General features: G+C 44.8%; 1 protein-coding gene across 1 annotated transcript in view; it reads right to left on the bottom strand.

Annotated features, from left to right (window-relative positions):
* Positions 1-1,490: 1,490 nt before the first annotated feature.
* The window catches only part of COL6A3 (collagen type VI alpha 3 chain), a 109,484-nt gene continuing 93,565 nt past the window's right edge, over positions 1,491-17,409 (bottom strand). The window contains exons 42-46 of the mRNA XM_073306772.1: positions 16,273-16,356; positions 11,549-11,728; positions 11,381-11,431; positions 3,678-3,848; positions 1,491-2,315 (exon numbers count right to left, since the gene is read on the bottom strand). Of these exons, the coding sequence (XP_073162873.1) occupies positions 2,275-2,315; positions 3,678-3,848; positions 11,381-11,431; positions 11,549-11,728; positions 16,273-16,356 (527 nt within the window). The 3' untranslated portion in view covers positions 1,491-2,274. The remainder of the gene's footprint in view (positions 2,316-3,677; positions 3,849-11,380; positions 11,432-11,548; positions 11,729-16,272; positions 16,357-17,409) is intronic.

The raw sequence follows: 17,409 nt of genomic DNA, 5'->3' as shown, positions 1-17,409 counted from the left end.
ACTGCCACCAATTCGGTTCAGACGCTGGCTCTGGAATCAGATCTCGGCTGCTGTTTGAGCTCGGATAATTACCCAAATCCTGACACCTCATTTTGGCATCGTCCAGCCTGGCAGGCAAATTTCTTTGGGTGACTCATCCCCATGCTGGAAGGTTTCCTCTCATTTCATAAAATGCCTCTTCAATTCTGATTTGACTCTGTACATGGAGCATGGTGCATGCTGGGCCTTGTGTGAGGGCCGCATTGGCTCACAGAGCCTTCTTCCACCCCCCCTAGCATAACCATCAGGTACACCCGCAGTCTCTGCCCTGGGAGGGGCACATTGGGGTGCTCCCTGATAGTAACCAATACATGCAAATCACATCAAAGAAGGTGGGATGGCAGGCCCTGGCCCGGCGCACCATCGCACACTGCCCCACAGAACTGGCCGATCTGGGGTGGTGAGCAGCCGACAGCTCCCAAAGGGATATTGCAGGGGGGGGCCACTCCCGTTACTCATTGGGAAGGGGATGTTGCAACTCTGCCCCAATTCTGGCATTGACAGGTGGGTGACAGTGCATCAAAAGTAAGGGCAGAGGTGTGTGCAAAGTTGCATTTACACACCTGGAGGCTGCTCGCTGAAATCAAGGTCACTGTTCCTAGCCTACCGGCAATGGCCTGTGCCAGCTATATTTTCTACCATGGAAGCTTCCTAAAGAGGTGACCCTGCACCCATTGAAGTTAATGGGCATGTAGTTGGCTTTAGTGGGTGTCGCCTCAGATCTCAAACCACTGTCTTGGCTACTGAACCATACAAGAAATCAGTGTTTTATGGTCTTTTACAAGGCAGCATGGTCCAATAGTTATTCCATTGGACAGCAGCTCAGCAGAACAGGGTTCTATTCCCAGTGTTGTCATGGACCTACTAGGTGAGCTTGGGCAAGTCACTTGTCCCCTGTGCCTCGGGTTCTCCATCTATAAAATGAGGATAATGATACCAACTTCCTTGGTCAAGTGCTTTGAGATTTATAGGTGAGAATTGCTACAGAAGAGCTCAGTATAACAGCTGATAATAGCTCATCTTAATTAATTAGCCTCTTACAGTTTGTATGGCAACTTCCACCTTCTCTGTATGTGTGTGTGTGTGTGTATATATATATATATTCTTACTATATGTTCCATTCTATGCCTCCGATGAAGTGGGCTGAAGCCCACAAAAGCTTATGCTCTCATAAATTTGTTAGTCTCTAAGGTGCCACAAGTCCTCCTGTTCTTTTTTCTAAGTATTTTTATTGTTCAGTCTCTAAAACCCACTTTAAGTTCCTTGTTTCTTTATTTTGATCAATGATTGAGGTTCTGATCCTGCAAAGACCTACGCATGTGCTATACAGGAGGTCAGACTGGATAATCCGGTGGTCCCTTCTGGCCTCAAACTCTGACTCTGACTTTATGTGCTAACGTTGCTCATGGGAGTAGTTCCACTGAAGTTAAGACGGCACGAAACTACAAGACTTTCAAAACCTCCAGTAGACTTTATTTAAAAGTTCTTTTGTATAGACTTCCTAAAAACAAAAATCACAATAAAAAAAAATCCCCAGCCCTGCAAACAAACAAAAAAGATAAAACACACAACATTAGAGGAATGCCAAAAACATTCTACACCACGATTTAAAAATTCTTTAACTGAGGTGTTGGTCCCAGCAGCGCATCTGTATTCAGAAATCTTGCTTTTTTTTTCTTTTTAGTTTGATTGATCACATATGTCACAAATGCGTAAAAAAGAATCCCTTTGAAATCTAATCCAGCAAGAGTAAAAACAGAATGAAAAACTGAACTGCTTGTTTATCAGAATTAATGACTTCTTTACACATAGGCTTTCCATCTAAAGTTATGCTCAGTTATGAAAATGATACAAGCAAATACATAACAGTTGCAGTGAAATTATTTTGTCCCTTATTTTCTAGACTTTACATTGCCATAAACAGGCATAATGCCAGAATCTGAAGGAAATGGTAGTTTGTAGACATGTTCAAACAAAATAATCTGCAGTGGATAACTATTACATAAAGTTGAAGGTATACACTATAACCCGGACACATGTAGTACTCAGTCCACAAACAGTTTAGCACCATATTGATAGGTCATGCAGCAAAACACTCTCTTCAAGGTTTGCTTGGAATTTAAAGCATGAAATAGTACAGTGCAAGGTAGTCTATACCCTTAGCTTCTACAGGGGTAAGTTGGCATTGGCTGACTCCTGGTTCTCTGAGAGGTATGTGTTGATATGTTGCTGTCTTTAGGTTCCTATTGTCGTGACAACCCCAGGATTAATGTGAGCTGAAATTTGAATGGAGAGAAAAAAAACAACATTAGTGTGTGGCCAGGAGACCACCTACGGCCTCAAACAAGGCAATGTTTAAGCACTGAAAACCCCTTTTTCACAGCCTGTGTTCAGGCTATGCCGACAGCAGCTCAGGAGCAGGCAGGGGCAGATGTTGCCCTCAGAGGCAGGTGGATGGGGAGCGAGTAGGCAGTCCATGGAGCCCTGACCCTACCCCCAGCACATTGGCCAGTGGAGCAGCTCGCCCATGCAGGGGGCGGTGCACGGCACCTTGCAGAGTTATTTCCCAGCAGCGCAGGGGACAACACCCTGGGGGAAATTGTTCCTGAAGTACATGCAGATCCTGGGTCAGGGTGTAGACTACACGTGCTGGCCTTTACTAGGGGTATGTGCAAGTAGCACAGCACAGCTCTAAATATGCTGTTCCTCAAGGTCATCACCCAAGTGGCCTCTCGTGAGGCCATTTATACAAGGGTTGATGGGCTACTGCAACTGGGAGATGCCCTGATCCTCTCTGGCCACGCCCCAGAGATGTGCACGTGGCTATGGAAGTGTGGAACACGTCAAGGATGAGCTGTCGTCCCAGGTCCGGTGTATGAATGAATCCTCTTCTGTGTACTCTCCTGTCCTAAATTAAAGAGCTCTACCACAGCACATGATAGAAGGTGCTTTTTGTCCTGCCAGCTCTCTGCTGTCCTCCTGTGCCCGCAGATCTCTTGCACACATAAATTTAATCTAAAGGAAGGCAGGTGATCACAGCAAGACCACAACTGGGTTGATTCCTAATGGGCTGGGGTCTAGTGTCTTCCCCATATGCAGCAAGTCCTTGCACTAGGCTACACTCAAAATTTTGGCCCAGGGCAATCAATGGGGTGGAGCAAGACCCCCTCTTGGAAGAGAGGCTTCAAGAAGGATAATTCAGTGCACCCGTGCCCCTAATCCATAGCAGACTGAAGTCAATGGAAAGACTCCCACTGACTTGACTGGGGTTTAGCCCAGGTCTTGTGTGGAAAAAGGGATTGTAGTCACTGTCAGAACTAGTATCTGAGCTCCTTGACAGTCAATTTCTGGAATGTCCACGTGATACAGGTTTTGGAGCATTCTGTAATCAGAAGCCAGTGTTTTGGTATCAGATTGGAAGTGACAATTTCCTCATGCTGTAACTATTATGGACCAGACCCACAACTAGTGTAAATCAGAACAGCTCTATTGAGGTCAATGGAGTTACACCAATTTACACTAGCTGATGAGCTGGCTCCATGACCTTAAGTTATGATTAACTGCCAACAGTTCCACTGCCTCTCTCCAGCTATTGTAGCCAAAGGGAGCTGGGTAGTGGCAGAAGGGACTCCACTTACCAGGAACGCAAACTTTTTCACATTCTTTCTGGGTGTTAAATCTGTTTTCGTTTCCACCGCAGCCGCCATACCAGAACCTTGCACAGCTCTTGGTCTCTGAGTCATAGTACCATTTGAGCATGAAATTCCTGCAGGTTCCTTCTTCTTTTTGCAACCTACAGATATCTGTGACTACAAATAAATAGAGAAAGAGAAAGACTTAGCAACTGATAAATGCACACACCACCACCACGTTCCCAGACAGGCTCCTGCACTTCCATGGTTTCATAGATACCATTTGACACAAAGTCAGACGTGGCCTCTCAGAAGGTGCATGCTTAGAAGACGGAGACAGATGGATCGCTGGGTACATGTGGCATGCAGGATTAAAGAGACAATCTCCATATTACAACATACAAATTACCAGTTGATCAGATTATTGGTCCATCAATCCAGTAGCAGCTGCTGCTTCAGATAACGTCAGAACCACCATCACCCACCCACAATTACCTAGCCAACTATCCAGTGTTTTCCAGGAAGGACAAAATTCCTTCCTGGTCCCTGCAAGAGATCACTTGAAGTTGTGAAGCACACGATCTGGCCAGCCCCTGTGTGGGAGCTCTTCCCCTTCCCTCATGTTGCACTACTCAGGGGCTGGCCAGAATCTTGATAGGAACATAGTCCCTGCTTCTTCCAAGTATCCCCAAGAATGCGAGGTGCCAAAAGAGGACGAGGAGAGGGCAGGGCTATGTCTGTAGTCCCTTCTGCGCCAGCCAGTGGAACTGGCCAGCTAAGCATGGGAAGTGGGCTGCACTAGCTTCAGTGTATGTGGCCCAGCAGTACCAGAGGGTACTGGAAACTCCAGCAGCTGTATGGCCTGTCTGCTCCCCACTCTCACATGGCTAACCATGCCTAGGGAAGAGGGAAGCCAGACATCGACTACAAACAATATTGAGCGAAAAGCCCACTTCCAGTCCTTTTTAAAATCTAGGCCATGTCGAATTCAGTGCACAGGCTAGTCTGTGTAGCGAGAGCTGCTCAGGTGTGGGAGTGAAAAAAGTCTCATTCCTAAGTCCTAGCTATACTGGGAACAAACTCACATCTAGTGATGAGGGACAGAGCACCTGTGGAGTGGTGCTCGATCCTCTCCAATGACTGTAAGCTAAGAAGCCACATGGCCGCTGCACACTGACCTCTCCAGTCTCCTCCCAAAGGACAGGATTTTCTCTCCTACTGTCAAATCTACATTTACATTTTTCCCTTCCACTTTTCCTGGCACCAAGCTGTTATGGCTGCACAGAGTGGGGTCTCACCGAGAATGTCGCAAATGAGCCCACTAGCAAGGGACAGATGTGATTGTGTATGGGGTGTGTGTGTGTGTGCAATTTAAAGGATTGTCCATTAGGATTAGCTATGCCTGGGTTTGGCAAGGTTGTGACATGATGGATAGCAAATTTCAAAATTAGGTGACTATATTTTTGTAGCTCATTTTATTATAGTATCTATATTATATATGTATGTGTGATAGAGATACCGATCTGGAAATAGCTCCACATAGCTATGTCCCTTCCTCACAATAACAAGGGCATACCTTGTAAACTGTTACAAGTAAACCAGCATAGCTCAGCCAAAGGTCAGAACTCCACCATGCATTCACTTCCTGGAAGCCTTTCCAATGTCAGCTGGTGCCGTGATTAAAGAGGACACCTCCTGGTTAGAGTCAGACCCCAGCCTGCACCATGTGCCTTATCGGCTTGCTGCCGCTGGCTGCTGAATTCTCTTTCCCAAGCACACACGGGAAATCCTTTGGTGAGAAGGGCTTACAACAGTCTGTGGAGCTCGTCACCTGAGTTACCCCATTTCTGCCCTAAAATACTATATTTTTCTCATATGTACAAAATCTGTGAATGATATAGAGGCCATACGAACCAAGATAATTTGAGACATAATCCCTCTACGCTCACCTTAGTAGACAGTGTAGACTGAATATAACTTATTATATTTAGTTAACTTATTAACTGAATGTACCTGATATTAGGTCGGCCCGGTCCACTGAAACCAGTCTGACCTTAATATCTGCACATAGTATGTCAGGGTCAAGATGCTTTTCCTCATGGAGCTGTTTCCGGAGATGTGCAATCTGCACACAAACAAGATTCTCTGGATCTTTTTAGTGACAAACATATTTGAAACTTGAGCCAAAGTTGGATCGTCTGATCTACAGGTGGTGTAAACATGTGTAAAATGGCTAGGCAGCAGTTCTGCGGAAAAGGACCTAGGGGTGACAGTGGACGAGAAGCTGGATATGAGTCAGCAGTGTGCCCTTGTTGCCAAGAAGGCCAATGGCATTTTGGGATGTATAAGTAGGGGCATAGCGAGCAGATCGAGGGACGTGATCGTCCCCCTCTATTCGACATTGGTGAGGCCTCATCTGGAGTACTGTGTCCAGTTTTGGGCCCCACACTTCAAGAAGGATGTGGATAAATTGGAGAGAGTCCAGCGAAGGGCAACAAAAATGATTAGGGGACTGGAACACATGAGTTATGAGGAGAGGCTGAGGGAGCTGGGATTGTTTAGTCTGCAGAAGAGAAGAATGAGGGGGGATTTGATAGCTGCTTTCAACTACCTGAAAGGGGGTTCCAAAGAGGATGGCTCTAGACTGTTCTCAATGGTAGCAGATGACAGAACAAGGAGTAATGGTCTCAAGTTGCAGTGGGGGAGGTTTAGATTGGATATTAGGAAAAACTTTTTCACTAAGAGGGTGGTGAAACACTGGAATGCGTTACCTAGGGAGGTGGTAGAATCTCCTTCCTTAGAGGTTTTTAAGGTCAGGCTTGACAAAGCCCTGGCTGGGATGATTTAACTGGGAATTGGTCCTGCTTCGAGCAGGGGGTTGGACTAGATGACCTTCTGGGGTCCCTTCCAACCCTGATATTCTATGATTCTAAACAGGTGCAGCCCATGTAAATGAGTCTCACGATTTACCCCAGCTGAGGGGGCTGCTCCACAGAGCAACCGCAGAGCAAACATTTTTGTGCAAATACTTTCTTTTGCTGAAGAAAGCAGACTTGGGTTGAACAAAATAATTTGCAGGCTCAGGTAGACTGTGGCAAATTGTTTCGGTCAAGCACAGAAAAAATTTGGAAATGTCAAAATGATTTGTTTGGGCATTTCCGAACCAAAACCATTTTGAGTTTTCATTTTGGAATTTCACACAATTAAAAAAAAAAGTTAAAAAGCCCCCAAACCTTTGAAAACTAACAAAATAGTTAATTTAACTCAAAACACTTTTGGTTCAACTTTTTTGTTTCACCCAAAAAATCAAAACATGTTTATTTTGGGTTGCTCTGAACCATTTTTTTCTTCAGTTCTGCAAGTGAACCAAAAAATCACTTATTCACACAGTTCTCCATGGGACCTGGTGTGATGTTAGCAAGCCTTTCCATTTCCATTCTGGTCACAGCACGATCCTTAGTGACTCAGTGCCAGGTGTCAAAGAGCGTGGACTCGATACACCCTCCTGGTGAAGGGGATGTATAATAGGGCAGAGGGACCCCAGGGGGGTTGGCGGGGAAAGCAGAAAGAGTTTGCAGCTTTAGCTCAGTGAGCTACCCTGATCCTTCATTGGGGTCCTCGGAACTACTAGAATACAGATCATAAATAATTGCTAACAGGTTCTAAAAAATATACTTAGGACCATCATCAGAGTCATTGTTGGCTACAATGTGTCCTGCCCTACCTAGAGTATAAAGGTCCAGTTTTTGTCAGTATACAGATACAAATCTCTTAGCTGAGGTTATAGCATAGGAGGACATACCAGACAGCACTCCCTGCCCTAGCAAGAAGTGATATATTAGCCAGATAGATTCACCACCAAGACAGTCCATGCATGGAATCGGGATTATAAAACCACAGCCTTTCACAGAAACACGATTTATCTGTTTAGTATAACACTATTTATTTTAAATAGCCTGCCATGTAAAAAGCACTGCCTATTTCTGAGCCATTCAGTATCTGTCACAGGCAAGAAAAAATACATGCCTTAAATGGCAATGGTGAGGCCGGCAGAATCTAGTGAGAAGACTTGGCCCTGGAGTTCCTGCACTGATCCAAGCGCAAAATGAAGGCTAATACAACTAAATGCATCCCATGGAGTAGTAAGTGCAATGGCTGATTGATTAGGTAGAGATAAAAATAAGGTCACATGGTAGCTACACTCTCTCGATAGGGACAGAACTCTAGGAGACCCTGAACTTTACTCAATTTATTCCAGTGCTTAACCACCCTGAAAGTTATGAAATTTTTCCTAAAGTCCAGCCTAAACCGCCCTTGCTGCAATTTAAGCTCATTGCTTCTTGTCCTATCCTCAGAAGTTATGAAGAACAATTTTTCTCCCTCCTCCTTGTAACAACCTTTTATGTACTGGAAATATCACTTTAGCCTAAGCAACAAAATTCACTGGAAACGTCACCAAGGGACATGAGAAACCCAATCAATGCATAACCAATATAACATAGAAATAGATCTCATTTGGCAAATCTATTCATTTAGGCCCTGATTCAGCAAGGCCTCTCTATTCAGCAAAGTCCTTAAACACATACTTAACTTTAAGTCAATGGGATTTCAGTACTTAAACTCGTTCTTAATTTTAAGTAAGTGCTTTCCTGAACAGGAATGGAGTTAAGGATGTGCTGACGTGCCTAGCTGAATCGAAGCCAGAAAAGGCTTCCACACTAGCAATATGCTCCCTTTGGCTTAGCGTTCTCAAACCGTGGTCCACAAATCATTGTTTCTCTCCAGAGTTTACTGGTGACAGGGCACAACCTATTTCTAATATAAAGGACTCGGAAATCTCATTCGGCACAACAAACTATTGATCTCGAAATTTCTGCAGCTCTCTGTGGCATGCTCCTCTGGTGTATTTCTACTTCAAAATCCACATAGGAATTAATGTTCATCGATTCCAAGGCCAGAAGGGACTGCTGTGATTATCAGGTCTGACTTCCTGTGTAACACAGGCCACAGAACTTGCCCAAATTAATTCCTGTTTCAGCTAGAACAGATCTTTCAGAAAAACAGCCAGTTGTGATTTTTAAATGATGAGTGATACAGAATCCACCACAGCCCTTGGTTAGTTGTTCCAATGGTTAACAACTCTCACTGTTAAATCTTTGCACCTTATTTCCAGCCCAAATTTGTCTAGCTTCACCTTCCAGCCCTTGTATCTTGGGTCATACCTTTGTCTGTTAGACTGAAGAGTCCACTATCAAATTTCTGTTCCCACTGTGGGTACTTACAGACTGTGATCAAACCACCCTTTACCAATCCCAAGCAGTCAAAACTCATGAGTCAGCCCTCACCTCCCCCTGCCCCCGCCCCGAGATGGCTGAAACATTAAAAGATTTAAAAATAAATAAATACATTTGGGAATTCTTTTTATTTGCTTTTTGGATTTTGAGTCTCTAGCATGCACTTGGATCACGTTTTGAAGTATTTCTCTGCCACCGTGAAGGGTAGAAACTTGCTTTTTAAAAAGGAAATATTAAAGCCAAGATTCCCAAATAAGCATATAACTAAACTACAGGAGCCGTGATATTCAGCAAAGCACGAAATAACATGAGACTTACACTGAACTCATGAGAGTTGGTTACTAGAGGTAGTCAAGAATTTTCCAGCAGAATGATTTGCTGATGGACAATTTAGTTTCTGCAGAATTGAAATTTTCCCCTAAAAAATTCCTCCTGATTTGGGATGATTTTTTTTTCAAAAACTCAAAATTTTTGCATTACTGAAAGAGGAGGTTACTTACTTGTAACTGGAGGTTCTTCGAGATGTGTGGTCCCTATGTATATTTCACACATAGGGACCATCACTTGAAGAAGAATCCCATTTCCCGGATGGCTGTTTTGGCAACACTGTATGTTGCCTCTAGCAATTGGACTAGACGACCTCTCAAAGCTCCTTTTAGCACTACATTGCTGTGGTTCTCTGGCATTAGCTTCCTTCCTGGGTTTGTCTCCCCTCCCAGAGAGCGGGCTAGGGCACAACCATTGCAGGGAGACAGGGCTTCATCAATGCTGGCAGGACTCTTTTCTATTCAGGTTTTTGTCCTGTGGCCATCGCTATGGAGGAGGAAGTCTGTTGTGCATTGATCGTCAAGATCCCATGCAATCACAGGCTACACCCTCTGTCCAGTCTACAAAGCTGCAAACCCCCACATTACAGCAGAGGAAATTCCTTGAGGAGAACTTTGCAGTTTTCTAGTGTGGGTTCCCCCCACTCTCCATTTCTTGAGGGTTTTTCCACATAAGGGGAACATCTGGACTCAAGACCCAAGCAATGAGGAATATTTTTCAATTAAGTATTTCAATTAAAGAAAAGTGTACAGATCCACACTACTTTACTCCTGGGAGAATTCTGTGCCCCCAGGGGCATGGAATTCATACCTTCTGCAGATTTCTTGGCTCCCCTGCGGAAAAAAGGGGGAGCAAAGAAATTTGTGGGGAACACATGCCCCTTCCCTGGCAGCCCAGGCAAGTCCATTGGGAGCAGCCAGCAGCAGAGAGAGCAGATCACTGTGCAGGGGAGGAGAGAGGCTGGGGAAGTGTGCATGCGTCCCTAGAGAGAGTCACTCTGTCCCTCGTGCTCGCAGTTGCTGCATCCCGGACTTGGAGGCCTAGGGCTCTGTGAAGCAGGCTCTGTCCCTGAGAAGGGGCAGAAATGTAACAATTAAGCAGGCAGGCTGCTAATGTTCCCATTGTTAGTGAAGTCTTCTCATCAGTCAATTAAGGCTCCTTTACCTTGCCAGAGTGGTGTAAAGGAGCCTTATTGGAAATGACAGTAACGGACTCTTCAGCTAGGAAGATCTGTGTGCTTTCTCGCTTTTTTTCCTGCGCCAGAGAGGCACAGTGGGGTTAGATTACAGCTCAGGTTCTATTTTACTTATCCATTTAAAAAAAAAAAGGAGGTCAATGACGAGCAAAACTGTATTTTCATGTGTGAAAGTCTTGGCCATATAGAGTGACATTCTACTTTACAGAACACCAAATGCCAAAATACAAGTAAATGAAAACCCAGGATTATAACTGGATTGCAGGGTATTGATTACCAAGTATTTGTAACTTAACTGTTCAGGAAGTTATCGTTATTTTTTTTCTGTATGGTAGTTTAAATAAATTACCAAAATAAGTGAAACTGGTGTTCTTATATTGCATTATTTTGACAAATAATATATGCAGAATTTTGCATTTTTGGCACAGAATTTTGGATATTTTTTTTTGGTGCACAATTTTGGATTTTTGGCGCAGAATTCCCCCAGGAGTAATGCATACAGCAGAGTGATGGCATTAGTTAGGGACACAGTTACCAGGGGACAACACAACAGTGCTAACACGAGTTTCCTTGTGATTGCAATCCTCTCCAATTCAGTGACCATATACTTATCATGAAATAAACAACCCGGTTTTGCTGTAACTACAGTTTGTTAACTGTAGTTACAGTTAACTCGTGTCAACACTGCGTTTCTGGATGCAACATGAGGCATGCCAACAGCGTGTCCATGCAAAGCACGTGATGGGTCAAGTGGTCACAGCTGGTCAAGTGGACAAGTGAAAAAAACATACTTTCTGGTTACATTTGCCCTAGTCCCACAGTGGCAAAGCTTGCAACAGAAGTGGCCAGAGCAGTGAGATTAAATGCAGGATCTGCTGCATTTGTGCTTTTACCTGGCAATAATCTTTTCTCAAGGGGTGGTTGCTGCATGACTTTCTCAGCTGCTGTAGGGGAAAAAGTGTGTGGGGTTTTGTTTTTCAACCAAAATTTCTTGCCAATCTAAAATTTTATTTGACAATATTATAAAAGTGCAAAAATGGTTAACCCCATGTGGTACTTACATGGCTTCAAGCATCTGCTAATGCAATCAGCTTCTGTCTCAAATCTATTGGCATTACCGCCACACCCACCATACCAAATCTGGGTGCAGATCTTGTTTTTGTAGTCAAAGAACCACATAACCTGATACTCCTTGCACTGTGTGCCCATGTCAAAATCCAGCAAGCAAGGATCTGTCAAATCTAAATTTCAAAATGTGCAAACGTTAAATGACTCTGAAAGGGTTAAAAGCTGAAAAGGCAAAGAGAGCAAAAACAAAAAAAAAATCAAGCATTTTAAAAAGTCATCCGTAAAACTGGGCCTAGCCTGAACTCGGCTTGTGCCAGGTCTCTAGTCATATCTGCACATACTCTTGCACTAACCACACCAGATCAAACATGCCAAGCAGCTGGTGCATGCACCCCAGATTTTTATTTATTTATTTATTTTTTGCATAGGTTTGCAGGGAATGTGCTAGGCTTGTACGTGCCTCTACCTAGCCTAGGACATAAGCGCCAAATCAATGCGATGTAGTAGTCAGGGGCAGAACAGAGCATGGGGAAAGTGCCAGAACAGTGTAAAACATTTCACAGCCCAAGTGAAATCAGGGACATTACTGTTTGCTGAGGTTTCATGAAAAAACAAAACCATTTTTTGGGCCTAATTTCAATATTTGCCAAAACCCGATTTCTCTAGGCCAGACTGTGAGCTCCGCGCTCCAATGGGGATCAGTTATTCACAGGAGTGGTCAATGGGAACTACCTCTGCAAATAACAGCTCATCGGGGTGGGTCACAATCTCGCCCTCTCTAAGCAAAACCCCCAGAAACCAGAGATACTGGGGGGTGACAGGGATTGCGCCCAACTGAGCGAAACGTCGGACTGTGATGTCGTTTTGCAGTATATGTAAGATTTCGCGATCCTATCCAGTTTGCTACCAAGCAGATCTAAGCAGAAAAACTCAGCACACGCATAATCGTGGTCAGCTCATCCATTACTGAGGGGCAAGTCATGGGCCAGGCTGTGCCGCTTTCTGTAGGCGGGGTAGTGCTGTACTCCAGGACCAGCCCTATTCCTTTTAATGGAACCACTCACCGTGTAAGGTTGCTCCTCTGTGGGCAAGAGTGGCATGAGCTGGCTCTGAGATGCCCATGTCCAAGGGCACAAGGATTCCCTGTGTGCACCAATGCAGAAGAGAGCCACAATGCAGCTGTGTGGGGTTGAGATTGGGAGGATCGGGACATTTCTAGCACTGATGGCAATGCTGGACAGCCCAAAGGGACTAGGATGGGGATGAAGGCTGATCACCACCACCTCCAGCCAGTGGCAGCAGGAAACACACCCTACACCTTTTTAACAGGCCTAGCAAGTATCACTTTGGGAAGCCCCCAGCAGTCCCTTTGGCATTATGCCGTACGCAGTCATGGTGTTTCCCACCCAACTCTGCTTGGACAATACACCCCCATCCCATGCACTCTGAGGAATAACTGGGTAATCGGTCAGAGTTGGACATTTTCCATGGCAGGAATCATGTGGTAGTGGTGTCAGTTTAGAGATCACTGAGGTTTTCTAACTTGGCAGAAAGCATGAAAAACAGTGTGGGCTCAAGTATGAAGGCATTGAGCTATCAAATCAGGGAGGCTGCAGGAGGCTAAAGGAGCCAGCTTCCCAGCTTCCCTGGAAGGTCAATGGGAGTAGTGTGACTTATTCCCTTAAGCTCCTCAGATAACAGTGCAGGCTGGAATTTCAAAGGGAAAATTTACTTAAAATCCTGTCTCCTTAAATGGAGAGTTCCAGGACGAAGCTGTCATTTTCAAGTGCTCTGAATCGGTGGTGTCTCTGTGAGCGAATAGTGGTTGGATTTTCTTGGGAAAGTAATGGATGAAACACTTTGGAATTTCAGCTTTACTCCTGGGTCTTCTCTGAGATCTCTAGGTAGGGATTGTTTGCTTGCTGTGGTTTAGGCTGCTCCAGTTTACATCAGTGGGACATCTGCTGTGGATTTTAATGGGAGGCTTGGGCTTAAAGAGTTCTGTGCTCTGAAGTGTGTATTCAAAAACCTATTTGCCTTGGCATGAGTTTTGGGTTTAAAGTACATTTTTTAAAAAAAACTCACTGATTTCAGAAGGTCTGACTTAAATAACTGAAGATTAGAGTATATTACTTGGAGTCCAAAAGTGATTGTTTAGGGCTAAATCCTGCAGTTCTTGCTCAGGCAAAAATCTCATTCACTTTAATAGGAATTTAACTGCAGGATTTGGCCCTTACTTTTTAGCATGTGCCCTTTTTCCATGCCAAATAACTGACACAAAAGCTTGTATGCAGGTTTAGATTATGTAACCCAGTATTTCCAGTATGCTATTCTGGTTAATGTCTTAAGCACCTGGATGGAATCCAGATAAGCTATGCCACTGTATGAACTACTGAACTCTGTATCAAACTGCATGTTTCCTCCAGATCACTAACTATTGGAAACCCGGGCTTCTCTGGTCCCATGACTCTCTAAGCAACACATTTCCTAGTCCTCTGAGAGCCTGTATCAATTCCACAGGCACACGTGCCTGATTAGCTATTCTATTGTGTATAATTTATGTATTTTGATGCTGTTTTGTTCTGTATATCAACCCTTAAGCATTCCCGCGGTCCGCTGTATGTCCTACGAAGTCACACGTGGACACAGAGATGTATAGTGAACCATACATCTTGTGCCGCTGTTTCGGAAGGCATGACAAACAAAGGGTTAAACGTGTAGACAAGGGCTAGTGCTCTCAGAGTAGCTGGGCAGTCCAAGCCAGCTGTGTCATTCCAGGTGAAAAACCATGGAGGGGGTGGGGGAAGCAAATGCAAATGGTTCACACACAGACACTGGAAATGATGGAAGACAGCAAATGAAGAGAGGGATGTACTTCGAAGGAACCATTCAGTGTGTTACAGCCAATCTCAGCAATGGCATGTCGTCCAAAGAGAGAAATGAAATCTTGCTAATCTGGAGCCAGCAAGTTCAAAGTGCTGCGGCTGAGCAGTGCTACTTAAATGCAAGGGCAGTTATACATACGGCACCCATAATGAGATTGTCCCTCCCCATCCCTCCCCCGTGCCAGTGTTAACTGTAGGAAAGCTAGCAAAGATTTTTCAGATGCTCCTAGGAATCCTAGTCCTTCACAGTACCCTGGGGTTGTGGGGAGAGGTAAGATTCAGTGTGTTTAAAAAAATCACTTGAATAAACTCAATCTGGTTTAAAGAACAGGGGCCATATTTCACCCTCATGTACCTCCAGGCAAACCCCATTGACCTCAGTTGTGTGGGTTGGCCCAAGAATTTCCTAATTCCCATTAGAAACTAATGAGAACCTGGCGCCCAAACCCCCTAACCAGCTCTGAAAATCTCACCCTCCAGGTCTGCATTTTTAACTCAGATCTCAGAACCTATTTTCAAAGAAAACATTGTTAAGGTAGCAATAAGGTCTTAACAAGACAAAGGTTACAAACCTCAGGATTATGGTTCAGACTGGGAGCCAGATCCTCAGCCGATGGAAAACAGCGCTGCTTCAATGACTGTAATGAAGCGGAGCTGTTTTCCATGAGTTGCGGGTCCAGAGCTCCCTCATTTGTGAATCAGGTGTTACAGGCAGGGGGCTGAGATCAGTGCTAGCTGAGGTGTAACTGATCACATTAGGTGCAATCAGTTGTTTACCTTTCTTTTTTTGGGGGGGGGGCCTTAATGTAATATCTTTATGATCATTTAAAACAAAGTGGAGGAGCCATTATAGGTATTAATCACTACAATGGTTACATGTTAATAACAAATGTTAATAATAAACACACTGTTAATCACGAATAGGATCTGATTACTTGCTCATTAATGGTTTATTACAATAAACCATTGATGCCATGGTGGAAGAAATGAAGATGAGGGTGGGCAAGTGGTAGGACTTACAGTGTGAGGGAAGCTTACTAAACCAACTCAAAAGGTCACATGACCATTCTTCATAGGATCCCTGGGAAATCTTTCACTTTTACTCCCCGGTAGGCCGCAAACTCTTGGGTAAAGCTCTGTATTACACCCAGGAGCCAAGTGAACCGAGCATCGGATGGTTCTCAGCTCAGCCTCTGATGGACAGTTCATTCCTTCTCCAGTCTGACACTCCAGTACAATGGTGCAATGTGCCATAGAGCATTCTGCACCGTTTACACCTTCAGGTCAGGAAGGGAGGTTGTTAGGAGAACAGTACAGAACAGCTAATGGGGTTATGCCTGAGGCCTGCCTAAGAGCCAGATTGTGCTAGCCTTACTTATGTGGGGACTGATCCAAAGGCCCCTGAAACTGATGGACAGAATTCTATTGACTTCAGTGACCTTTGGCCCAGGCCCAGGGTGTTGTACTTCATGCCCTGAGCAGTCATATTGAAATCAGTGTGACTTCCTGCAGAGTAAGTTCCTGCTCTGGCTCAGGCAGGCCAGCAGAATCTGGCCCTGAATGAACAGCACTTTTCCAGCTCTTTGCACCTTAATTGTCTGAGGAAATAATTTAATTCACAACAGAAATAAAGGGCCAGTTCTTCTGCTGGTGGAAATCTTCATAACTTCACTGATTTCCATGCAGTTTACGCTAGGATCTGATCAAGGACCACTGAAGTCAATTGACTTAAATGGAGCTAGAGCAGAGTCTAGCAGAGGCCCTAGTACAGTCCCAACACAGGTAATTATGGAACCTACTGCTCCCATTCTGCTAAGTGCATTGCTACTCACCTATTTCTGGCCGTTCCAAAGGCTCAGTATTCACCATCAGATTAGCAGTCGCTACTGAAGGTGCCTTGGGCACTGGCATACTTTCTGTGAGAGCAAAACCAAATGGAATGATCAGCCAAAGGGGAAAAAAAAATCCTAGAGCAACACATGTAGCTAAAGGAAAACCAACACCACCTCCCCTAGCAATGTGTCCAAGCCAGCCTCCTGTCTTCTATTTCTTGCCAACTAGAAATCTACAGTCTGGACCAGGAACTGTGCTTGTCAACCAGAAACAGCCTAGATCATATTGATTATGGAAGGAATGGAATAAGAGTTGGTAAACAAAATGTGCTGGTACGGGGAGGGAGAGATGCAGCACTGTTCAGAGCTGGGTTTCTTTACATAAATACATAAACTCTAGAAATGTATATTGGTTGCAGCTGACACAATGAGTAATTCATGTCAGAGTAACTGCATCTCGGATTAATTCTTCTCCCTCCAGCAACTATGCTAACAGGATGGGCTGCTTTATTCTGTATTATAACAAAGACAGTGTTTACTCATCAGTGCTTACATTGGGCCAGATCACACCATCCCAGGGAAAAAATCCCGCTGGCAGGGATTCCTGGGGAGGAAGTATCTATAAAAATCCTTTAATGGAGATTCCCCCTGACTGTTCTATTGTGGAGTTTGGAAACACCTAGAAAGGTCCAGGGGGCCTGCTCTCAAGCTCCAGGATCCCCTGGGATCTGCACGGAGGCCCTGCTCTGGTCCCTAGTACCCCCCCAAGACAGTTGCTGGTAGCACAGCCCCATGGTAAGTGCACTACCAAGAACTCTCTCCTGGATACAACTGCTCCCAGGACTTTTGGAGTGGAGGGCAGAGCAATCTCCACCATGCATGCTGCCCCTTCTCCCTACCCATCTCTTCCCCCCATCCACAGTACAGATTCCAGACCCCCCAAGGTTGGGAGGAAGGAAGGGGATGGTGCCCAAAAGTAGCTGACACTGGTTCTTTCTGTACAGGATGGATTTGGGTTGGGAGGGGCAATGATCCCACTCAGTGGGCCAAATAGTTGGTGTAAATCAGTGCCACCTCATCGGTTTCAATGGAGCTATGCCAATGTACAACAACTGAGCATGCTCCTCCCCCCCCCCA

Source organism: Lepidochelys kempii, chromosome 11, assembly GCF_965140265.1.
Source record: "Lepidochelys kempii isolate rLepKem1 chromosome 11, rLepKem1.hap2, whole genome shotgun sequence".
NCBI classification, from domain to species: Eukaryota; Metazoa; Chordata; order Testudines; family Cheloniidae; genus Lepidochelys; species Lepidochelys kempii.
The sequence above is the reverse complement of the archived record's forward strand: the minus strand, read 5'-3'. Positions and strand labels throughout refer to the sequence as shown.